At 39.3% G+C, this 24,160-nt stretch overlaps 5 protein-coding genes and 1 long non-coding RNA gene across 9 annotated transcripts; 2 read left to right on the top strand and 4 right to left on the bottom strand.

Moving 5' to 3' along the window:
* Positions 1 to 173: 173 nt before the first annotated feature.
* LOC6647635 (V-type proton ATPase 116 kDa subunit a1) lies at positions 174 to 3,000 on the bottom strand. The gene is made up of 4 exons (XM_002069549.4): positions 2,795 to 3,000; positions 853 to 2,724; positions 546 to 786; positions 174 to 486 (listed from the first exon to the last, which is right to left on the bottom strand). The coding sequence occupies exons 1-4, from the start codon at positions 2,966 to 2,968 to the stop codon at positions 221 to 223; spliced, it is 2,553 nt and encodes an 850-aa protein (XP_002069585.1). The 5' UTR covers positions 2,969 to 3,000; the 3' UTR covers positions 174 to 220.
* A 615-nt stretch (positions 3,001 to 3,615) lies between these two features.
* On the bottom strand, positions 3,616 to 12,062 carry LOC6647636 (V-type proton ATPase 116 kDa subunit a1). 2 transcript variants are annotated; one of them, XM_002069550.4, is made up of 6 exons: positions 11,896 to 12,062; positions 6,596 to 6,734; positions 4,894 to 6,527; positions 4,562 to 4,820; positions 4,272 to 4,497; positions 3,616 to 4,210 (listed from the first exon to the last, which is right to left on the bottom strand). In XM_002069550.4, the coding sequence occupies exons 2-6, from the start codon at positions 6,710 to 6,712 to the stop codon at positions 3,945 to 3,947; spliced, it is 2,502 nt and encodes an 833-aa protein (XP_002069586.1). In that variant the 5' UTR covers positions 6,713 to 6,734; positions 11,896 to 12,062; the 3' UTR covers positions 3,616 to 3,944. The 2 variants fall into 2 exon arrangements, with proteins under 2 accessions (XP_002069586.1, XP_023034054.1); XM_023178286.2 differs by lacking the exon at positions 11,896 to 12,062 and adding an exon at positions 9,946 to 10,098.
* Positions 12,063 to 13,039: 977 nt separating this feature from the next.
* Positions 13,040 to 17,183, top strand: LOC6647637 (protein UBASH3A homolog). 2 transcript variants are annotated; one of them, XM_047009171.1, is made up of 8 exons: positions 13,040 to 13,118; positions 13,229 to 13,375; positions 13,508 to 13,748; positions 13,816 to 14,011; positions 14,648 to 14,817; positions 14,884 to 15,211; positions 15,271 to 16,146; positions 16,212 to 17,183. In XM_047009171.1, the coding sequence occupies exons 2-8, from the start codon at positions 13,269 to 13,271 to the stop codon at positions 16,448 to 16,450; spliced, it is 2,157 nt and encodes a 718-aa protein (XP_046865127.1). In that variant the 5' UTR covers positions 13,040 to 13,118; positions 13,229 to 13,268; the 3' UTR covers positions 16,451 to 17,183. The 2 variants fall into 2 exon arrangements, with proteins under 2 accessions (XP_046865127.1, XP_046865126.1); XM_047009170.1 differs by lacking the exon at positions 13,040 to 13,118 and adding an exon at positions 14,201 to 14,302 and having other exon boundaries at positions 13,269 to 13,375.
* LOC124459684 lies at positions 13,992 to 14,474 on the bottom strand. The gene is made up of 3 exons (XR_006953722.1): positions 14,370 to 14,474; positions 14,114 to 14,309; positions 13,992 to 14,045 (listed from the first exon to the last, which is right to left on the bottom strand). It is a non-coding gene; the product is annotated as an uncharacterized LOC124459684 (long non-coding RNA).
* A 939-nt stretch (positions 17,184 to 18,122) lies between the features above and the next one.
* LOC6647638 (uncharacterized protein CG5902) lies at positions 18,123 to 20,562 on the bottom strand. Of its 2 annotated transcripts, none has more exons than XM_023178343.2 (3): positions 20,483 to 20,562; positions 19,842 to 20,047; positions 18,123 to 19,778 (listed from the first exon to the last, which is right to left on the bottom strand). In XM_023178343.2, exon 3 carries the CDS (start codon positions 19,560 to 19,562, stop codon positions 18,813 to 18,815), a length of 750 nt encoding a protein of 249 aa, XP_023034111.1. In that variant the 5' UTR covers positions 19,563 to 19,778; positions 19,842 to 20,047; positions 20,483 to 20,562; the 3' UTR covers positions 18,123 to 18,812. The 2 variants fall into 2 exon arrangements, with proteins under 2 accessions (XP_023034111.1, XP_002069588.1); XM_002069552.4 differs by lacking the exon at positions 20,483 to 20,562 and adding an exon at positions 20,142 to 20,419.
* Positions 20,563 to 20,640: 78 nt separating this feature from the next.
* LOC6647639 (transmembrane protein 179) lies at positions 20,641 to 21,912 on the top strand. Its single transcript, XM_002069553.4, has 4 exons — positions 20,641 to 20,820; positions 20,957 to 21,100; positions 21,169 to 21,412; positions 21,473 to 21,912. Exons 1-4 carry the CDS (start codon positions 20,711 to 20,713, stop codon positions 21,680 to 21,682), a joined length of 708 nt encoding a protein of 235 aa, XP_002069589.1. The 5' UTR covers positions 20,641 to 20,710; the 3' UTR covers positions 21,683 to 21,912.
* Positions 21,913 to 24,160: the final 2,248 nt, after the last annotated feature.

Below are 24,160 nucleotides of genomic sequence, written 5' to 3'. Positions count from 1 at the left end.
GCTGCAATCGGCAAGAAAATTTTGCTTAGCGTTGCCCTCAATGCGTTTGGGGTTTGACCTTTTTTTGGATGAAAATGATTGGCGGCAACCAAAACAAACACGTCGCAAAGTGGGTTAAAAAGAAATGCCAACAAATAAAAATAAAAACGACAAGAGAAAGAAAAAAAGCGAGCTCAAATTGTAGTATGCTGCATTTATTAATGGATTGTTGGGGACTGCCCTAATCCTCATCGACCACGGTCAATAACACTTTGAAACTGAATGGCTGGAACTGATGGCCGGCGCCAGTGTAAAATTTGCTCATAAACTCGACCCAATGCAAACGCAAGGTATGCAGGAAAGCAGATAAACCTTCCATCATCACCATAATGGCAATTGTGAAGAATTCCCAAACGGCGAATATGAAGAACAGGCCAATTGCTCCAGTATAGCCACTCATTTGCAGACCCATCGACAACACCATAGTCCACAGCACTTCGGAAAGCTCTGGAAAGATCAGATCAAAAATTAGATCATTAAATTTGAAATGTATTAAGTTTACTTACGAGCATGGGCCAAAGACAAAGCCCAGAGACGTAGATAGGAAGCTGTATGGGAAATTGTACTCAATATATACTCAATGGTGTGTATAGCCTGGTGTATCCAGATTTCACTCATCGGCTCATCATCTTCTTCGCTATGTCCGCCATTGTCATGACCCTCGGCCACCTCTGTGATGATAACTTCTTTACCAGTAACCTCAATTTTCTCTATGACCTCATCAATTTCCACTGATGGTTGTACAGGCTAAGGATTACATATTATAAGTAACTCGAAAATTCTGTTAATCAGTTAGTTAGTTAGTTAACTCACCTTATTACGACGCTGGAACTTAATGTACAGGGGTTTGCCCAACAAAATCCATGGAATGCAAATCAAGGCCAAAACTAGGAATATCGTTTCCAACTCCTTTTGGCCATTGTACATGGTGGCATCGCAACCAGCTGAAACTGTTTCCGACTTGAACAGAACCATATCGATGAACATAATGAGTACAGAAGGTGCACAACCAGGTGTATCAGCCAGATTATCCGACATGGCACTATATTTCACCCATTTGTAGAACATCATGAAGCACATGTAGCCGAACATGAGCAACAGGAACAGAACCTGGGGCACAAATTGCAAAAAGATGTACGCGTATTTCTTGAAATACACAAAGTTCTCCACAGAAAGACACACACCAAAGACCATATGCAAGACGCCAAACACTATGGACAATTTCATTTTGTAGGTGTTGAGGAAAATGATTTTGTTGGTCGCCGACTGCCAGATGGGATCAATGCCCATCGGATAGACGCCTCGTGTGTCGGTTGAGGGATTTAGTGTAAGATCAGGATTGGTTAGCACAGTGGTCCGATTATACTGTATTCGCCAATGGCTGCCAAAGACATTGAATGACTTGGAGAAACAATCGTTGTAATGGAAGCCCGTGTAGACGGCAAAGATTCCCATAAGCATAATGATGTAACGGCCAGAGAAGAATATATTCCAGATTTCACCACCACGACGTTTGCTAAGACGTTTCTCATCGATAACCATCCAGAAGCCCAACAGGAAGAGTATGAAACCGTGACCCATATCGCCAAACATGACAGCAAACAGGAATGGGAACGTAATGCAAGTGTAGAGACCAGGATTAACCTCGCGATAGTTGGCAATGCCGTAGGCATCGATTAGATTCTGGAAACCACGAGTGAACTTATTGGTACGGAAATATGTGGGTGGCTCCTTCTTTGTTTCCAGGACATTGATAAACGACGGTATGGTGCTGCCAACAGCGGCTGATCCCTCGGCCAGGGCCACCTCAACAAGCTCTAAATCGCGTTTGGGTACCCAAGCCTCGCCAATTAGACATTTGCTGCCCAGATCCACATTGAACAAGTTGAGGACATGGTAAATGGCCTTCATTTTCTTCACCATAGCCGACCAGGTGGGCAACTTTTTCAAAACCGCCTGCAGCACACAAATGCGATGATCCTCTGTCTGGCTAATGATCTTCTTCAGATCATCTAAACGTGTCCTGACTCCCTTCACCATTTCCTTGCGCTCTTCATGCGAACTGGGGCAAGGATACATGTGGGCGTGAAAGCCGTGGCACACCTTACGTATGCGTCCTTGCAACTGATCACCCTGAAAGAATACGACAAAGATGCTCTTATGCAGGACATTGCCGGTCTTTGGATCCTTTAGAGGTGTCTCCACTTCGGCTCGACGCACTAGCACATTGCCACGAGAGATGCGCCAAAGCATTCGCTCGAATGCGAATTCCCTCTCACGACTGATAACTCCGGCCACAAAACCCAATTGGCCATTACATTGCTCTGGATCCTTGTGGGTGCCATGCTTATTCAAATCGAAATTGTGCGACTCCTGTTCCGAGAAGAACTGATCCGTTTTTTCCAGCACTTCAATCATCTCGGTCAGCTCTAGGTAATTGGTCTGCAGATTCACATTGTTCACAGCCAACTCCATGATTTCTGTTTCGGTCTTCTCCAAATGGGACTCCAGCTCGATAATCTCCTTGGGCTTGGGGGCTGCAGGAAAATCGTCGATTAAGTCGAGCACTTTGTGTCCATCCTTTTCCAACTCCATGGTTACATAACGTATCTTACGCTCCAGCTCATCGCAACGACGAACCTCACCAATGAATTTACGTTGCTGGGCATTAATGTTCACATTCATCTAAAAGATCAAAGAAAGGTCCTCATTAGAAAAGGACTTTCCGTTTCTCTGCCAACGCTCTTAAACTTACATCCCGAAATTCTACGCATCCAACTTCTCCCAACTGGGCAATGGTATCGTACGCCGCCTCTGGTTGCAGGAACATCTGCACCAAGGACATTTTTTCACTGCGAAATACGCTGTTTTGCGACTTGGAGCCACAGGCCCAAAAACGCCACCAACTTCTCCAACTGGCATCCTCCATCCTTGACAATTTTGGTTGGAACACTTTTCACTTAGACAACTAATGGCCAACTAATTTTGTTGGTCAAGTGACTGGTACGTTGAAGCCTCGTCTACATTTTGATGATCTATGTACAACTTTCCAGTCTTATCAGTGAGACCAGCAAGTCCCATGGTTTGGATAAACTACCAACGTGCATAATTGGGCCCATCTATCAACTTGATGGAACAGCACGCCGGACAGTGATTACTTTGGGTCATACACTTAAAAAACTTTGAACTAGCTTTGAAACTTGGGGAGAATAAGGGTAAAACTTTTAGAACTCACTGTCTTAAACAAATTGCATTTCTTAATTATTGTGTAGCAGTTTAAATACTTCAGTACCTTGTTTCAATGTGTCTTTAAACTATTCCAAATCAATCAAAATATTACATAAAATTGAATTTTTTAAAACAACATTACTTAAATGACTGAAAAAATAATAGAATCTACATTATATATTTACTTAGTTTCAGAGAACTTTAGTTCTTTTTTCTCCAAGTGTAGATATTACTTTTCTATTCTTATCGCCTGAAGTAGCCGTGTAATATTATCGACCATGAGGCATTAAAAACCGATTTCTAGACAATTACGTTAAATTATTTCCAGTAGATAATTAAAGTCAACAGTTGCTGTTCTCTTCTTTGCTGTATATTTTTTAATAATTATTAATTTATAATAAATTTATAACAAGAAATATCAAATTATTGCTTTAAAATGAGTTTTTCTGTGGTTTGTTTTTCGAAAAATACTAACAAAAATCATTGGAAAAATTGGAAACAGATTAAACCAAATGTGGGAAGAGCACCACAATACTGACAATGTATGAAATTAACAAACAAAAAAATTAAAGGAAACATTTAACAAAAAAAGAATACATTTGAAAACACAATTAAACGAGCTCGTCAATTATTCATTCAGTTTTGTGTGAGCAATTTGTGTTCAACCTTTGAGCTGATTATTCTTCCTCCTCGCCATCGAGAATGGTTTTGAAACTGAAAGGCTGGAAGGCATAGCCAAGACCCTCATAGAATTTGCTCATGAACTCCACCCAGTGCAAACGTAGGGTATGCAGGAAAGCCGACAATCCCTCCATCATGACCAGAATGGCAAGGGTGAACATACACCAGGCACCGAAAATGAAGTACAGGAAAATGGCACCGCCAATACCCGACTGTTTCAGACCCAGAGACAATACCATGTTCCACAATACCTCGGACAGTTCTGCAATGGACAAGAGATTAGAATTGTGTGTACTTTTCAAAGGAATAGTTTGGGCACTTACGAGCATGGGCCAAAGACAGAGCCCAAAGACGCAGATATGAGGCTGTGTGTGAGATGGTACTGAGCACATATTCGATGGTATGAATGGCCTGATGGATATAGATTTCGCTCATGGGCTCATCGTCATGACCGTGAGCACCGCCAGCATGTTCATCCTGGCCAGTGGGTAAGGGAGTTTCACCTTCGGCCAGCTCTATGTTGCCTGTCAGTTCACCATTGTGATTGGCCTGTCCAAAATACGTTTACAATTTATAATAAATCCTTAGATATTCATTATTTCTTTGTACTCACATGAGCAGTGTTCTTCCGGGTGAATTTGATATACAAAGGCTTGCCCAGCAACATCCAAGGGACGCATATGAGGCCAATAATAACAAACAACTTTTGTAGACCGGGCTGAGACTCAAACATGAATTCCTCGCATCCATTTGGCGGTGGGGTATTCTTGAACAACATCATGTTAATGAACATAATCAAAACTGATGGAGCACATCCAGGAGTATCGGGCTGGTAGTCTGTCTTTGAGGTGTAACGGAACCACTTGAAGAACCTAATCATTAAAAAAAAAACAAATTATTTAATAAATAAATAAATTGTGAACTTTTTTTAGTATCTCCACTTACATCATGAAGACCATGTAACCGAACAGCAGCATTAGGAATAAGATCTGTGGCACAAATTCCAGGAAGATGGAAGAGTAGCGCTTGAAGTGGGTAAAGTTCACAACGGACATGCACACACCGAAGACCATGTGCAGTACACCCACAATGATGGACAGTTTCATCTTGAAACTGTTCAGGAAGATGATCTTGTTGTCGGCCAACTGCCAGATGGGATCCAAGCCAAGTGGATAGACTCCATTGGATGAGTGATTTGGTGGAAACTGCAGCGATGGATTCGTTAACACTGTCGTTGTGTTATAGTGATTGGTCCAAGTGGAACCAAACACATTCATCGACTTGGAGAACACATCATTGTAGATGAAACCAGTGTAGCAGGAGAATAGACCCATAAGCAGAATGATGTACCGACCGCCAAAGAAGATGTTCCAGATTTCGCCACCGTTGCGAATGCGGGCCAATTTGCGCTCACTGAGCACCATCCATCCACCGAAAAGAACCAGAATGATACCGTGGCCCAAATCGCCAAACATCACAGCGAACAGGAAGGGGAATGTAATGCAAGTGTACAAGGCTGGATTGCATTCGCGGTACGAGGCTACACCATAGGCATCGATCAGGTTCTGGAAGCCGCGAGTGAATTTGTTGGTGCGATTATAGGTCGGTGGCTGTTCGTTGGTATCGATCACATTAAGGAACGAGGGAATCGTACTGCCAACGGCGGCCGAGCCATCTGACAAGGCCTTCTGCACAACGGGCAAATCTTTGGTTGGCACCCAGCATTCGCCAATCAAGCATTTCTTGGTCACATCCATGTTGAAGAGATTGAGCGTGTGGTAGATGGCCTTCATCTTCTTGACCATAATGGACCACGATGGCAGATTCTTGGAGACGGTAGCCAGAACACGGCTACGGTGATCCTCCGTCTGGCTAAGCACCAGCTTTAGATCCTCCAGACGTGTACGCACATTCTTGACCATCTCTTCGCGCTCGTTGTGCGAGCTGGGGCAAGGATACAGTGAGGCATGGAAACCTGTGCACACCTTCTTGATGCGGTTCTTCAATTGCTCGCCCTGGAAGAAGGCTACGAAGACGGTCTTGTAGATGGGATGACCGGTGGCTGGATCGTTTAACGGCTCATCCAGATCGGAACGCTTCAGGAAGACATTACCGCGGGAGATACGCCAAAGCATACGCTCGAAGGCAAACACGCGCTCCCGGTTAATGACACCGGCCACGAAACCGAGACGACCACGATGCTGCTGGTTTTGCTCGTCGATACCGGCAGCACCGCCGCGATTGGTCGAGTCCAAGTTCAGAACCTCTTGATCGGAAAAGAAGCCCTGGGTATTCTCCAGAACCTTGCGCAGCTCCGTCAATTCCAAGTAGTTGGACTTCATGTTCACCTCGTTCTGGGCCAACTCGATCATCTCGGATTCGGTTTTCTCCAGATGTGCCTCCAAATCGATAATCTCACGTGGATTCGGAGCCCTTGGAATGTCATCCTGAATATCGGGCAAGACAATGCCGTCCTTCTTGATCTCCGTCTCGATGTAGCGGATCTTGCGCTCCAATTCATCGCAGCGACGCACCTCGGTCACGAACTTGCGCTGGAATGCGTTTACCGTGACGTTCAGCTGGAGAGAATAAAGTACAAAAATTGAGATTAATAAGTGTCAAAAGATTCCTCCTCCATATGACTTACATCGCGAAACTGCACACAGCCGGTTTCTCCCAGCTCAGACACGGAGGTATAAGCGGCCTCTGGTTGTATAAACATCTGGCAAAGTGCCATTTCCTCACTACGGAACATGTCCCCCATCTTGGCGGCTGTTTAGGTTCCCCTGCAAATAAGAAGAAGCGAAATTCGACGGGTTAGTTTGAAACATTCCGCAGACATGCAATTAAAAATTAAAATAAAAGACGCAGACGACGTCGTCATTTGGTTGGCGGATTCTTCTCTTTCACTTTCTTAACGATGACATCCCAATCCCCCTTGGTTTCTATGGTTTATTTATTATTATTATTCTTTGGTTGTTCGGGGTGTCTGGCAACATATCGTATACGATAAACTATGTGCTACCCACGCCAATATAGACATATAGTATTTATGTATATAGGAGCTACATATAACCACAAATGCGTACGTTTTATTTATTTATTTATCTACGTACATATGTATGCATATATATACATAGTTTCTTTTGTTTTAAACGAAGGCAATTTACTTGATTTTCAGACAAATCGCCCATATGGCGAAAGAACTTTTCCAGAGTCGTCATGTGGTGACTTAAGACACAATCATTGAATCGAATAAACAAAAATCAATTACATTTTATAATATTTGCACATATTTGCGCTTTAAAACCACATCCAAATTAGAAAATATATAAATTTGAGTCACGTTTGAAAATAATTAAAAATGTTATGTACTAGAGAGCTGCATGAATAAGAAAAAAGTCAAATGAATCCATTCGAATCGAATTTAAATGAGGGTTTGAACCCGAAAACCACAGTATTGTAGTTTGAGTCGGTCCCCATTGAACCACTGACCACACTAGATTTGTCGTATAGTAATCACATATAGTTCAAAAATGTACAATTCAAATAAATACTATACTAAATACTAAAATCAGAATTGGGATTCGAATGCATTCGAATCATAGCAACTCATTGTCTCACTTTGTAACTCATTCAATTCGTTTTGTTTCGTTTGAATGTTGTGCGACTGATTTTTACGTCGCACACTCATTTACTTGAAGTTGATTTTCAAAGTCATTCAATTCATTCATTTGGTTTTGAATGTTGTTAACTCGAATTGTTTTTTCTATCATTCATGCAATAATAAAATTTTGTAATGGGAGTAGAACAAACAATTCTTATGAAAATCAACATTAATAATTATTTATCTTTAGTTTCATTAATTTCTACATAAAAAGTTGACTTTATTTTGTTTGATTTTCCTTCTAGTACTGTTGATAAGACCCTATATTATTACTCTCAAGATTAGTCATCGTCAGAATCTTTTGAGTTTATCAGAATTCAACCATTTCGAGGTATAATTGTATTCCTTATCACATTCAAGTGCAGGGCAAATGGCTTTGCCATGTCAAAATAAAATTGTGAGAGAAATTTCGAAACGGATGATGGGAACATGTTCCTTGGATTGGTTAAACAAATTAACTGATAATTAGAACTTTTATCAAAACGCTGTCAGACCCATATGCAAATACACTTTCAGTACTCCAAAATCGGCGGCACTTACATAGATAATGCAGAGAGATTAATGTTTTTTTTTTTTTTGTTTTTTGATTTAATTAGGGCGAGAAATTATGACGCATTGAGGCTAGGCAATGTGAGTGAGCATGGGCTGGACACGGACCTGGGCTCGGCAAAAATATAAAACAAAAATTCGGACGAAAATGTACACACAGACATCAAGGTTTGTTGTGACATCATCAGGCCAAGCACCAGTCAACGACACATGGAGGCGACACAGAACTGGCGCTGGCGCAGACGTTGACGTCGCACATTATCGAACTTTAATGGGGCCCCCGGACCCGGTACCCACACCCGTAGAGTATATTAGCTTTTGCTTTTTGCCGTAGGATAAAAAAAAAAAAAAAAAACATACGATGTACTGTCTATATATAGTGGCGCGTTGAAATCATTTGTAAATTTGCTATAGAAATAATGGGCGCCTGTCGGCATCGCCATAATGTAGAAACGATGTATAATGATAATATGGTTGGATAGTCTCTGTTTGGCCAGCAGCCAGAAGGTGTTGAATAAAATAAAACAATACCAAAACCAACTAAAGTACCATCATACATACATATGTATATATGATTCTCCTCTCCTGATTTCTATATATCATCATCATCATCGAGTCAGAGCCCAAAAGAACAGTCATAATAGAGCCATTTCGAATCGATTTGCTTTTTATCGCCTGTTGCTCTTTTGTTTATATTGAAAGGCCCAGCCATTCCCAGTAAGTAAGGGAAACGTCTCAAGTATTTTTTGCTTACTTTTGCACATTTTATCAACTATTTCCTTGGCACATACAAACATACATATACCATAAAAGTCAGACTGTACTCTAAATTGTGTTATTTATATGGATTGATGCATTTATCGCAGTTATTTATCACAATTGGGAATGACCGATCGAAAATAGATGCAATATTAGGTTTAAAAAAAAAACTTTACTACCTTAATTATTAATGCTCAAACAACCAATTGTCGGTTAAATAATCAACCAAAAACGTTGGAAAATTTGCCGTTCAACTGTTTGAATAAAATTTTATTGCATTATAAACGGAGGGGAAATTTTGGCGTGCGCCTAAAACAGGAGCATTAAACAATAGATAGTATATCGTCGTTCAACGTTTATATGACTTTAGTTATATGCTATTTATAGTGCAGAGTCATAATATACTATTACCTACTTTAACCTCTGGCCAAATGACGGACATTTTTCGTTGCTTTGGCTTACTTATGGGGCAATGGGCTTCATGGTCATTTGTTAGTAATTTTATATTTTAAGGCATTTATTTTATGGATGTGGCTTTTAAGCACGCACTAAGTCTAAAGTATTATTCTGTTCTATGTTTGGTTCTAAATACTATAAACCATGTTTCGCATGGCAGATTGTGCGAAATTTCAAGTACATCTGATAGAAAATTGAAAGTCTCTGTTACATTTTTTGTATTATTGGACTGGGAAGAATTTCCAATAAACCTTTATATATGTTAGATAACCTTCAAGATCTAGACTTTATGAAAATAAAGTTAGAAGCTCAAGAGAGTTTGTATTGTAAGCACTTTTTGAAGAAAGCTCAAAGGATTATATTAGACTTATAAATCGGAGAAATTGACTATAACAATTGCCCAAACTATTACCACCCACAACTTTAACTATTTATGTACATATGTATATATGTATGTATGTATGTTTGTATATGTTTTATGTATATATGTGTGTGTGTGTGTACATATAATCAGAAATAAAATTCCAATTAAATGGCAATGGCTTCCAATTGTGATTGCAACTTGCCTCGCTAATATAATTGTAAATTTGATTAGCTCACTTTCGATTGGCAGTAATAAATACAACGAAAAATTCCAATTTTATTTTGAAAAAAATAAAAAAACAAGCACGCAACACGCAGCACAGACAAAAAAGCTAACTAAACTGTAAACCAGTTCAACTTCAAAACAACAACTAAACATGCCGTTCGTTTGTATCGCTGGTTTGGTCAATTTCGTGAGTGGACTATGAGTTCGTGTGACTGTGTGTGAGGTGGGAGTGTATCAATGTGTGTGCGTGTGTGTGAGCGAGTGAGGAACCCTGCACGCATACACACGCACACCTCAAATGTGGGTGAGCCTTAATCACATTTTATCGCACTGAACGAAGGCGTTGACGACCCCCATTTGTGTGCACGCCCATGTCAGCAGTTAATACAATATCGCTACCGACTATCCACGACTGAAGTTTCGTTAAATTCAAACACCCTGTAACTATGTACTATGAAGGGTAGATTTGCCTTAAGTTAGTGGTGTGGGAGGAATTCGGATCTGTCACTGCCCTAGCTTACACAAATACATTTAGAGGTATACCACTCTGTTTACTCTTCCTTTTATAATATTCGTTAAGAAAAAAGTTAAATGCAAAAATTTGCAGGGTATTTTCAAGTCAATACTTCAGATTTAGCTACTTTTTTATTTTCTGTTCTGTTTGTTTTGCTCTCTTTCTCTCTCCCGCTCCAACGCTCCATCACTTTCCAAGGAGAGTGGGAGAGTGCGTTCTATGCGTGCCTGTGTGTGTGTGTGTGTGTTTATGCAAGGTTTTATTTGTTGTTAATTTGTACAACTTTTATTTTTTTATTAAACAGTTTTTCTATAACAGCTCCAATTGTCATTGAGGGTGTTGCGGGTAATTAACAGACGATCGCATTGACTCAACCAGCAGACAAGTTGGCTGCTTCCAGATGATTAACGACAATTGACAGTTTCTTTTACATATATTTTGTAAATTACTTTTACTTGATGTGACTTCTGTTGGCGCCAGTTCTAGGGCGGGGTATATTTCACACGTACACACAAACACACACACACACTGTGTACTTACTTGGATATCATATGACAAGGAAAAACTGCACTGCCTGCCCATTTTGCTGCTGATAAGCTTTAGGTTAGAATTACATACATAAGTGGGGGGCTCTATAACCGCTTGAGTTTATAAGTAGTCTAAATACTCGAAAGAAAATCTATGTTATTGACGAGTTCTAGATTTTTCATTCATTAAAAATACCAGGATTACGAAGAGGAAACCCATCAATAAAATTTAATTTTGATCGATTAAAGTGCTTGTCAAAAATTTATGACCGTCTATAGTGCGTTATAAATCATAATTAAATGGAATTTATAACCATTTTTTTTTTGGTTTTTCGAAAGCAACTTGAGACGAATTGAGACAAAAAATCAAATGCATTTGCGTTGATATGAGTTTATTATGAATTTAAAAAATGCAAACCCAGCAAAAGATCACATGACGGTTGCATAAAACTCAACTCGACGAGTTCGGAGTAACGACATTGCTACTGGAGAAGTGAGCGTGGCAGATACACAGATACTCTCACACACAAGTGGCCTGAGAGAGATACACACACACACACACATCACTGACAGGTATCTGTGACTCTGTCTCTAGGCAGGTGGTCAGCTGTCAGAGACTCATCGAGATCGTGGTCCCATGACAATTGAATTGCCACTGGAAAAGCGTATCACGTGCGGTGAGAAAATTGCACAATTTGAAGAAAATTATCTGTCAATAGGCGCACGCTTGAGTTGAGGTACAAATGTATTTATTTATTATTTTTCTAAAACTCTCAAGATCACCTTGAACTGAAATGCCCATGTATGCGATTATTTCAATTCATTCTCTATCACATTTTTTGTTTAGTTGTTTCTTTGTATCTTTTCGGTTGTTTTGTTTGCTTACCTTCGCAGCTCCGAAAATGATTTTTATGCCAAAAGAGACACCAGAAAAAGATTCCCCAGCGTAACGTGCGATAAATTTAGAACTTGTTTTTATCCGTGTTTTGCGCTTGTGTAAGTTCAAATAAAAACGATCACGACCGGAGCATAGACGTCTGGCCAGTACCAGCGTTCGCTTGCCTTTAAAACATTCGAAATAAATTTAAAATTTTTGTAGCAAACGGCGAAAAAAAGTAGCCAGATCTAGCTACAAAGCTGACTATTGCTCAGGCGGTTTTCTATATTTCTCTCATTCTATCTCTCGCACTCTCTGAGAGGGTGGATGTATCTGTATCTTGGTGGTGTTAGGAACTTGCTCTCTTCTCTGGGCATGCTAACTATGTATGATCAATATTTTGTCTCTTATCAGAAATCGAAAAAACAAAAGTCCAATCGCTAGGGTCTCAGGCCTCAAGTGCTACATAATGTACGTAAGTCTTTTTTGGTTTTCTCTTCCCCCTTTTCATTTAGACACTATCAATTTAAATTAATAACGCTTCAAAACACTAATACCCCTGTTGGCTAGATAAGACCCGCTTGATATTGATAGCACTTTGTTTTGGTTTTGTCAGGTTTATAAATGGCTCTAAATTTCCGTGAACGTAACTTTGGGATGACCTGGTAACAAAGATCGTTAAAACTAAAATCTATTCGACATTTTTCAAGAAATCGTATAAAAGCAATTGCTATTTTAATAATTTCAATCATTTAGAGTAACTCCCTTCTTAATCGAGATTTAAATTTGCCGCCAAATGTGGAACTGGAACCAACAAATTCGCCAACCGGAATTTTATTACAGCATTTTTTATTAGCAACTTTTTTAAGGCAGTACTAATCTAACTTTATATTTATTAATCCTTGTATAAAATCTTACCAATATTAATGGTAGAAAAGACAGAAAACTGATGGACAGTATTGAATTGAAAACGGAGATAACATACGATTTCCTACTGGGGCTGTGAGTTAACAGACTCAAATTTGAGACCTCTGTTAATAAAAATTTTTACTCCAAAATGTAAATAAATGTAAATGTAAAAAAAAAATAAAAAAAAAACAAACATTTTGTGCTTCAAAAACTAATTTAAGTAATTAAATAAGGAATTGAAAATTTAAATAAAAACAGCAAAATTCCATGTTTTGCCGCAGTGTTCAAGGCCAGAATACAAAGACTTAAATCAGCAAACAGCTGTAAGTTAATTCCAACTAAAAATGGCCAAGAAATTTGTGGACATTCATAAACAATTTGAACCTCGATTAACTGAAAACTAATGAAATACTTAATATTATAATTAAATTAGGTGCCGGCAATAACAAAAGTCTACGACAATAAGCATAAACATGGCCACTCTTCCGCCGCGTAAGAATCAAACGCCTACAAGGATTGGCATATCCAAACAGACACCACTCCAGACCCTGCTTCAAATGGGATTTCCCAGACATAGAGCGTAAGTATCAGTCCACATTTGATCAGCTGTGGGATATTTTTTCCATCAAGTGTGCATTCCATCTATCCAGATGTAGTAAATAAAAAGAAGCGCCAATTATTGATTTTTTCTCCTTGACACACTTTCACACAGGGAAAAGGCATTGGCATCGACGGGTAATCGTGGTGTTCAAATTGCTTCGGACTGGCTACTGGCCCATGTGAATGATTCTTCTTTGGATGAGTGTACACCACGGGAGTATATCATATACGCTTGTCCAACAGGACCATTTCTCCAACAGCTGGAGGAGTTCTGGGCAAAATCGCGCCAGATGTGTGGCTGGAATGGTGCCCACAACTATGTGCCGCACATAACGTTGGTGTCCTTCTTCAAGGTAAGCCAAACAATAGTTGATTATCAAATCATTTGTATATTTTTGGGATTTTGGCTTCATTTTTCAGGCACCGGATGAATGCTCATTGCAGCTATCCAAGGCTCTCAAGCAAGTGGTGGACATGACGGGAGCTCTATTGGATCGCCCTTTGAAACTGGAACCGTATATGAGCCAGAACTTTATGGGCTTCTTTGTGGCCGAAGAGGATGCCAATTATTTGAAACGCCTGGCGCTGCAATACGTCAAGGAGGTTTCCAATTCAAGTATGCCCATCCGGTTTCCATTTTTGGTTGCACTCTTTGGGTTTATTTTTGTTTTGGTTATTTCGGTTGAGTTCTATATTGGTTTTTGGAGTGGTGGCTTACGGTTTTGTTATACTTCTATCTCTCCAACCAAACGCACACAAAAACTAATCGCTGGCACTGGATAATGTTTGCGTTGAATGTGCACAGTCATTAGCGATACCTATGAGCAGCTGGACGCCATTGTCGCATGCTTCCCCTGGTGCGGAGCAGTCTCTTCGGGCACACGTTGCATTCCACGCAGCAGTCGATGTAAGCACTAAAGGCGGGGGGGTTGGGAAAACAAACTTTTAGAATTCATTTCGTCATTGATACTAACATCGTCATCGTTATCATAGAATAACAAACACTCAAACACGTAGATACACCATGCATGAAATCCCCACTGACTCACACACACACCTCTCCTGATTCGATTTGCTTATCTATATATGTATGTAGAATTGCAGTAATTACAAAAATCATTCAATGACTTGACAAATGTATATATGTATATATAAAAGAGCACTCGCCTCATATTGGCATTTTAGTTGTTGATCGCGCTTCCTTGAATGCAGTCAATAATATAGTCTACCATATATATATATATACCCGTAGCCATCTCACTCGAGCCACACGTAAAGAGCCTGCACCTGACGCTCGCCTACCAGTTCCCGCAGGCACAATTCAATGCACTGAAAGCACTTGTGGAAACACTTGACGCCGGCTGCGCCTCCAACTGGGAACTGCGCTTATATTCACGCGATCCACGCCTCGCCACCAAACAAGTTAAACACCAAAGACCTCATATTTGCCATTAATATCCTCCTAACAACTTCTCCTTTGTATTGCAGGTGCAAAAAGTTGTCTATCCACACAATCCACATGAAACGGATGAGCTAGAGCTGCGCATAGGCGACTTTATATACTTAAATAGTGACGTTGTCGATAGCTCCAGTGACGGCTGGGCAGAGGGCATCTCTTGGCTTACCGGAAGCACTGGACATTTGCCTGTTAACTACACAGAGCGCACAGCAGAATCGGACGCTTGGACATTGCATCGGGTTGTGCAGCTGTCAAAAAGTGTTGCCTCCTCTTTAACTTCAGCCGAAGATCTAGACATTGTAGACGGTCGGAGTATATCCACAGAGCCAGAGGAAAGACATCGGGAATTACAACAAAGTAGGCCAATGTTTACTCACTCTTATTATCTCTTGCTTACTTTGGGTTTTCTGTTTTAGGCTCAACACATCCAGAGATCATTGAGGGCTCATCATTCGAGGAGTCGGAGCAGAGCGTGGAAAAGTATTTGCATCAAACATTGAAGCCCTGCTTGGAGCTTCCGTCGGTGCAGTTGCTCAACAATCACAATTTAAGCCATCAGCATAATCCTCATACGCCCACAATTGAAATTACCACCAATATGTCTTCCAGCTCAACATCAGTGTCCAAGCAAGGTGTGGACGAAATAATGGTAGAGCCGCCACTTGTGCAGCCACCGCGTCCAGATGACACCCTTAGTGTTCATTCAGATCACAATTCGCTGCAGTTAGATAGCTCACAGGCTAAAAATCGTAAAATTTACATCATGCGGCATGGAGAACGTGTTGATTTTACATTTGGCACTTGGATACCCTACTGCTTTGATGAGTTTGGCAACTACATGAGAAAGGATCTCAATATGCCGAAATCTTTGCCGCGGCGAAAGAACAGCCCAGAGGGATGGCAAAATGATTCACCACTAACCAATGTGGGACTCTACCAAGCCCGGCTTATCGGCGAGGCATTGCTAGAGTCAAAGGTGCAGATCGATCATATCTATTGTTCGCCTTCGTATCGCTGCATACAGACTTGCACCAGTGCTTTGGAGGGATTGAAATTGTCGGGCAAGCACAAGATAAAGCTAGAGCCGGGCATGTTCGAGTGGATGGCCTGGTATCCAAATGGAGTGCCCGATTTTCTGACCAAAAGTGAACTGACCGAGGCTAAATATAACATCGATCAGGAATACGAGCCCGTGCAGTCGACCATGGATCTAACCGCTCAGCTTAAAGAGTCCACCGAACAATTTTATACACGAAACCATGATGTGCTGCTGCAGCTACTCGAGCGAACCAGTAAGTAGTGATTACTCTGCCTTGAATCCTAGATTTCTTATGGGATTATCTTCTTTGAATTGCAGCTGGAAATATTCTTGTGGTGGCCCATGCAACTACCCTGGACACTTGCTCTCGCCAGCTAACTGGTGGATCTGCTCGGAGCACTAATGAGCTGCGTCAAGTTATACATAAGATTCCTTACTGCAGTCTGGCAACCGTGGAACAGGTGGATGGCGTGTGGAAGCTGGTGGAGCCTGAATGTCTACCAGTGACACATTCGAAGAATCCGCGTTTTGAGTGGAATGCTCTATCGACCACCTAGTGCCAGTGTTTAGAGCAGTTTCTCTGCAAGCATTGAGACTGATTGATCGAATGAACGACTTTACACACACACACACACACAAACACACAACACACACCTTATGCTGATTGCTTAGGTTTACTTTGTTACTCAAAAGTGTATCCAGTTACTGCCATATAAATTGAAATCTATGTAGATACAGTTATATACACAGCGCGCTGGTTTATATGCTTATTTAAGCATTCTATATATAAAGGTACACTTGACGCGTTTATACTCGATTTTGATATATATACATGATGATAAAGGACACATATATACAAACATACAAACAAACCATTATTATGCTGCATGCTTTTGCCATTAACCCAGTGTGTTTAAGCGATTTCTTTTGCATAGCGACCTATATAGCAGATACATACATATATCTATACTTATACAAAAAAACACGTACATATATAATTAATTATGGAGCCATTGCTCGCTGCTTTAATCTACTTTAGCTTGGCCTGTTATTAGATTAGTTCGTTTGTTAGCCTAGTTTTTATTAGCCTTTGCTGCGTAACGCAGTCTTATTTACATTTACCAATACAAACACATACAAGAGGCCGAAATCTCAACAGACAAGAGATAACCCAATACGTAAAAACTCTATTAGAGATATCAAATTAGTCTTAGAAGTACAAAACTCTGATGTAGCAACGCACAACAACAACAATTATGGAACAATAATAAAGATTAAATATACATACATACCGAAAAACATCTAAAGTAATTAATTAATCATGTCTATAAATTTTATCAAGTGATTGTAAATTCCCAAGAAACTAAGTTTTAATGCAGATATATACATATATATATATTGTCTTGGACTTGCTGGACTGCAGAGTATGACGAAATCGGCATCCGGAATGGACCCCAGTCGTTCGTTTCTTAAACTATTTTCCTCTAAATAATCCGGAAATGACTAATATTGTCGGCTACCAAAAAATAAAGACAACATTTTAAAAATCTTGGAAGAAAATACACATTTTTTTTATGATTTCTAATCTGATAACCAAAATAAACTGATTTTTGCTATATACTTATATCCAAGAAAAGATTTCTGATCACAGAAAACTTGATTTAACGTAAAATAGATCAATTGACAAAAATTTTATATGAAAATTTAAAAAATTCTTAACTTTGCGAATCTGTAAAATTGCCATATTCTTCCCGATTTTCAAAAGTGACATCTGCTTTTTGATTCCACTTTAAATTAAAATGTTAGTTGGGGCAATTAACAAGTTATCTTCTCAAGCGAGACAAAAAATGCCAATAAACAGCAACAAATTCCTTAATTTCATAAAGCTTTAGTTCAGACATTTTTTTGAGTATTTCAACAATTCTTTTATATCTTTTCGTGTTAGAATAATATCTTTCAATCTGCATTAAACATTTTTTCACAATTTTCCCAAAAAATCACGATAACCATGTGATTGATATATAGCTTTTTGAAATCAGCTAAGAATAAGACAGATTAACAAACAGATTAATAGATTATCTTTGCGAATCGTTGGACTATTTTCATGCTTGTTCTAACTTTGACATTGGAAAAAATTCCTTGTAAAATATATCTAGATTTTTGAGAACCCGCGCTGGCCTAATCCGTCACTGTATGCCCCCAGGGGGTATATAATCAAAGAACTTACCATCCGCTTTCGCATTGTCTGGCACGACTACAGAGGTCGATATTTATTTATTGCGCATTGAATTAGAATTAGTAATTATAATTTGTTTGTAATTGTTAAAACTATTAATATAATTGTTGAACGTTTTTTTTTTCTTGATTTATGTATTTTTTTTTGTATCGATTCTGCAATATATATATTCTATATATTTTATTTAGTTTTAGGGTTTTTGATTGAATTTTGAAATCCAACTGGTGGTCACAATCAATAATAGAAATGAAATATAACGAACTTTAAGAATTGGAGCTTAGGTTATACATGTTTCAATATATGAACGGCAAACATACATATGTATACCGTAATCGTCTCAAATTGCTTTAAAATGCGCTGCCTTTAGATGGAAATGGGCGGCAATTATTAAGTAAGTATTAAGCATTTAACTTTAAATGTAAACAAAATAGCGATAAACTTTACGACACTTTCTATGTTTTGTTTTTTTTAAGGGCAGGAGTGCGAATTTGAGGGTATTTAAAACTCGAGTTAGGCAAGCGTGGCGAATCCAAGCTGAGAAGGGCTTCTTAGGGGAAGGGCAACATGCGGGTAAGCAATCCAATGCCCTGGCTCAATTCAAAGGCCAGTAGCAGCAGGAGCACAACGATCACCACACCTGCCCTCAGCCAGGATCATTGCCGCGCTGCCGGCTTTTCTAATTGTTAGCACTGCACCTTGCCAAATTGGACGCCCCGGCGTTCCAAGTGTTCGCGATACTCCTTATACTGCATTTGAATCTCCTGTGAACGATAGCGGGTCAATTTGATGGATTTGCGCATCTCCTGGGTAATGGCAGCCCGATAGCCGCCCTTGCGGAGCAATGAATCAATAGTTTGCAACTGATCCCAGCCTTGTTCGGTGGCCACTTGAGGCAAATAGGTAGCTGTGCGCTTGCAGCCACGCTCCGTGAGAAATTCGATGCGTATGCCATGGACACCTAGCTGCCAATCCAAATGGCCCTGAGCCTCCTCGAAGTTCTGCAGTATAGAGACAGAGACAGTCAGCCGGGGCAGTTCCTCGCGTGAGATCGGGGCAAAACGAGAGTCCTTGAAAGCACTGGTTAGGGCATACTCGCGCAGTCCGTTATGCAGTTCCATGGCACTGAAGGTACCAATACAGCCGCGCAATCGCTTGTCACGCCCAATCTTCCAGGTAACAAACAAGGGATAAGCATCATTACTAAACATTGGAACTCCCGGGCCATCGATGTTGTTTAGCTCGCAGTCGAGAACTTCGAAACAGAATAGACACATATCGGGCACTGCCACGGTCTTCATTCCGTGTCCATTCATGTACCGCTGAGGATGGTGAACCATCTGCTGGTGCTGATGCTGATACTCATCGCCGTTCGACGAGGAGTGCTGAGCCTGCTGCTGCTGCTGTTGGTAGTTATTGTAGTGGGAGTTGGACATTTTGAAGTGCTGATCCTTTAAGTTTTAATCTACTAATTACGATAATTTTTGTTTGTATAATTATGTTTAAAATTAATGGCAGTGCACGTTGATGATCTAGGTTCAATTAACATAAGATAACAACGCCAATTTACACTTTATAGACGCCAGCCAAGCGAGTGTCTCTATCTCTCTCTCTCTCTGTGTCCAATATGTCTCTCACGCTTGAGGATCTAGCTAAAAGTCGAACAACAATTCAATGTAAAAGGAAAAATCAATTTTTAGTTGCGTTTGTATTACCTAAACAAAGAGGTGATCCGTCAATCTGGCTAAATTGCCGTTGTTTCCTTTTCTATTCACTGCTGCTTCACCTGCTCTACTCTTTGTTGCTGTTGGTCACGTTCCAATCCAGACATTGGCTTTCCTCCTAGTCCCTCGGCTGCCGTCGTTTTGACTGCTAGCTCATAAGCACAACATCGAATCGCTGCTGCGGGGTGCTCCGTCGTCTGTGAACAGAACAGATTTAGCAAGTTCAAGTTATTCAGTTGGTTGCCTGTGGTCAATTGCAATCAATTTCCCAACCATTTGTGCGATCTTCACCTTTTCGCTTTTATTGCTATCTCATTGGTTTACAAAGTGACATGAGCAACGGGTGCAGCGGGTGGGGCGCCAGAAGAAGTAGAAGCAGGAGGAGACAGAGAGAAAGCAGACCGATTGCTGCATTTATTCCAATTCTTCTCTTTCTGTTGCTTCCCTCTTCCACACTCTCACTCTCACTCCACTATCTTTTTAATTGCTCTTTGTTCAGTGTTGCTCACTGCCTAGTCTTTCTCTGGCATGGCCAATTTGAATCTTTTAGTCACACCCACAAGCCCATCAACATACTTATGCAGCAGCTATGCTGGCTAGCAAGAATTATTTATGTTTTGAGCTACATTTACCTTTTATTAATGTAAACAAATTTGTACACTTTTTTTATGAGATAGCGATGAGCGTTGCGGACACACCAATGTAGCAATCTCTGCAATCGCTCATCACGACTATTGCTATTTCGATAAAGTTATCGATATGTTTGTTATCTTTGTTACTTATCGATAATCATAACAAATTGCATCGCAATTTTTCCTTGTTGTTCTTAGATACTCAATTAAAAACAAACTTTGGGCAATATGGCCCTGGCAAATGTTCTGCTTCTTAGCCAAATTACAGGACATGTCATCCTGTTCATCTTATCTCTGTGTATTGTGGTGCCACTGTTTATAAATCTCGATCAGTTCTGGTAAGTGAAAAGTACTTGTCACAATGGCTGTGCTTATAGTACATGTTCATTAAGTCAACAAAGGGGGAGCTTACATGGGGCACTCCCACTAAATTGAAAACTATAGAACTAAAACTATTTGGAACCTTCCTTTCAGTGGACACTGCCTACTTTTTACCACAGGAAAATGGCGCGAGGAAGACGGCATGTTTGATGTAAATTGGGCTTCTCCTGGCTTTTGCAATTTTCCATTAATCACAGGAATTTTCCTACTCATCATTTCGATTGTGCAGATCTATCGGTATAATTATGGCTGTTTTGCCTATTTTGTTGAGAGATAGATTAAAGTTACATTTGCATGTCTTACAGTTATGCCCGCATGAAGGAGGAGGCATCCTTTATAGCGCTTTTCATTGATGTTGTTCTTGGTATTTGGATGTTGGCCATGTCCATATTGTCGGCAATCTTTATTACTCTCGGTTTCATTGTTTGGTGTGATGGCATGACTCAACGTTTTCCTTCATGCGAGACATCAGCAGGACAAAATATTATACGCGGCGATACGGAGAAAATCAACACTTCGGGCTTCTACATCGAAATGGGAACCACTCAGGTTAGTTAGGCAACATAGCCACCTATTTACCAGGGGACTACAACTATCTTCCTTTTGCAGTTTGGCGCCTGGGGATCCTTTGCTATATCTGTGGGCATTGGTGTCATTGCCTTGCTGAAGCTGATCAATAATCATCAAGTTCGCAACATTAAAGTCTCCATGTATTTGGAGCGACAACGTTTGGTCAATCAGCATAGTCAACAGTTTGATGGTCGCTCAACGCCTCCAATGGTCGCTGATCATTCCTCTGACTCAGATCAGAACAAATAGTAGCCATTTGACGGCAATAATCAAGAGTTTATCGTTCTTTACATATTTCTCGTCATTTGTTTAATTATAGTTATCTGTCATTTAATATTTGTTCTATTGCTGAAGATTGAGGCACGGCAGCTGGAGAGTATTATTTAAGTTACTTTCGTGATATGTATATACTTTATACCTACCTATTTATATGTTTCATGTTTAATACACATAACGAATACATTATAATCTCATAGGAACATATAATTTTTTATGGGAGGCTATAGAATAATTAATTTTAATATACATTTAACAATTAATTCACAAAAATCTCAAAATCATCTGACAATCTATAGAGGGCAGATCAAGGATTTTTCAGAACACGAACAATTGTTTGTTTTGACGCAGGATTTGTGGAACAAAACTCTCCAGGACATCGACCGATTTCCACAGGACAATCCTTTGCACTTAAGAAATTCGAATATCATTCCAAAGTATGTTGAATGTTTGACCAAGTTAGAATCTGAAAATCAGGAATTTCCCTCCCATTTAATCCCCATTGGAATAGAAATAATTTAACGCATCAATTTTTGTTGTTATGTCAGTTACATTTATTTTTGCATTTATTTTTCCGTTCGTGTCTGTGTTTTCTCTTTGGTTTCATTTTCTTTTAGTATCATTTTGTATGTCACAAGAATATCGGATGTAAGGTCAAACGGATTTTGGGTTTTTTTTTGTCGGGTGTTTCATTTCGCATTTTTATTTTTTTGTTTTTTATTTTCTTGTTTCATAGACTTTAAAGCGACGCTATTGTACATTTTACATTAAATTCCATATTTGCATGCGTAGTCTGTTTTTTTGTTCTTGTTTGTTGTTGTTGTTCTTGTTTTGGTTTGTCATTTGTTTAAAACAATTTCTTGCACTTTTGTTTCTGTCAACATATATTCATTCATCATTTTGCCTGCATATAGAGTTTACTTTTAAATGTGGAGCAAAAATGGTGGAAATTTACGTTTTGGTTGTTTAGAGAAAAATAGTTACTTGTACATTTAATGTTTGTATATATATATATATGTATATATATATTTGTTTGTTTTTTGCTTCTTTTGTTGACTTTTCATTTCTTTTTGCTTTGCTTTCGCATTTAAACTGAATTTCTCGGGCAATTCATGAAACAAATTATGTATTTGGCTCTGGAATTTTCACGGATTTGTTGTTGTTGTTGTTTTTTTTTTCTCTTTCATTTCATTTTTATTTTTATGTGTGTTTTTTTTTTGTTTTCGGTTTTTGCTTATAATTAACACTACATCAATGTATTTACTATAATTAGTATTTTTATTTTGTTTTAGTTGTTGTTGTTGTTGGTATTCTTTTTTGTTGGTAATTATGTTTTGGATTTCTTTGAATAGCATATTATAGTAATTTTTCTTTGTTTTTGTTTTAAACTTACCCTAGCATTTTTTGTTTGGTTTTTTTGTTTTTTTTTTGTTTTTTGTTTTATTTGAAATACATTTAAAAAACATAAAGAAGGTGGTAAAAAACGTTGTTTGTGTATTCTTGTTCATTTTTGTGTATTTTTGTACGAAATGATAAGGATAATTCAAATCTCCTGCGAGCTGCAATTTAAATTGCTAGTGGCTAATCGATTCGAATACGAATATTCGAATAAAATTTGTTTTAACGAGTATCCCACATCACTGAGACGTATTCGAATATAAAAGCCGAAAGCTATGTAATTGGAAATGATTTTCAATTTTTTGATTTGTTCTAAAGTCTTTGGCGTTTGCGTGTGTATGTGTATGTGTGTATGTTTCTTTGTGTTGGAGTCCAAAAGTTGGCTAAAAAATAAACGATAACCTCAAGTAGTTTCTTCTTGTATGTTTTTTTAGGGGGAGAAACAAAGAATTGGCATTTTGACGCGCTAGTTACATAGCAATCAGCTTTTTGACGCCTGAATGTGGCCACTCGCTGTTTAAAGTCACAGAAATCGTTTGTTGTGTGTGTGTGTGTGTGATCTGATTAACCCCAAGCACTGAGCCCCTTAATTGCAGCTGGTCAAGGTGATTTGCTGAACATAATCATGTGTGTGTGGGTGTGAGTGTGTATGTGTGATAAGCTCAAATTGTATTTTATTCGTCCTGTTGTTGTTGTTGTTGGTTGACGAACAAAATATATAATGGCGCATGTATATTTTTACACTGTTATGCGATTTCCGTGCGTTTTCATAACAGCGTCTTGAAAGGATATTGTATAGAAAAAAAACCTGTCTGCTTATGTATCTGTATATATCTATAGTTGAGTGTGTGTGTGTGTGTGTATGTTTGTGTTTTGTGGGTGTGAATAGTTATGGGCGTTCCGCACAATTCACGTGGAACCGGATATTCATGCCCACATCTACTCACATCCACGTAGTGTAGTGTGTTAGGGATGAGCCGCTTGCGCAGGTGAATATCCGTGCTTTTAACGCTTTGGGCAGAACATCCGCATTCGGCCCTTCCCTGTGCGTTT

This window comes from Drosophila willistoni, chromosome 3R (genome assembly GCF_018902025.1).
Source record: "Drosophila willistoni isolate 14030-0811.24 chromosome 3R, UCI_dwil_1.1, whole genome shotgun sequence".
Classification (NCBI taxonomy): domain Eukaryota; kingdom Metazoa; phylum Arthropoda; class Insecta; order Diptera; family Drosophilidae; genus Drosophila; species Drosophila willistoni.
The sequence above is the reverse complement of the archived record's forward strand: the minus strand, read 5'-3'. Positions and strand labels throughout refer to the sequence as shown.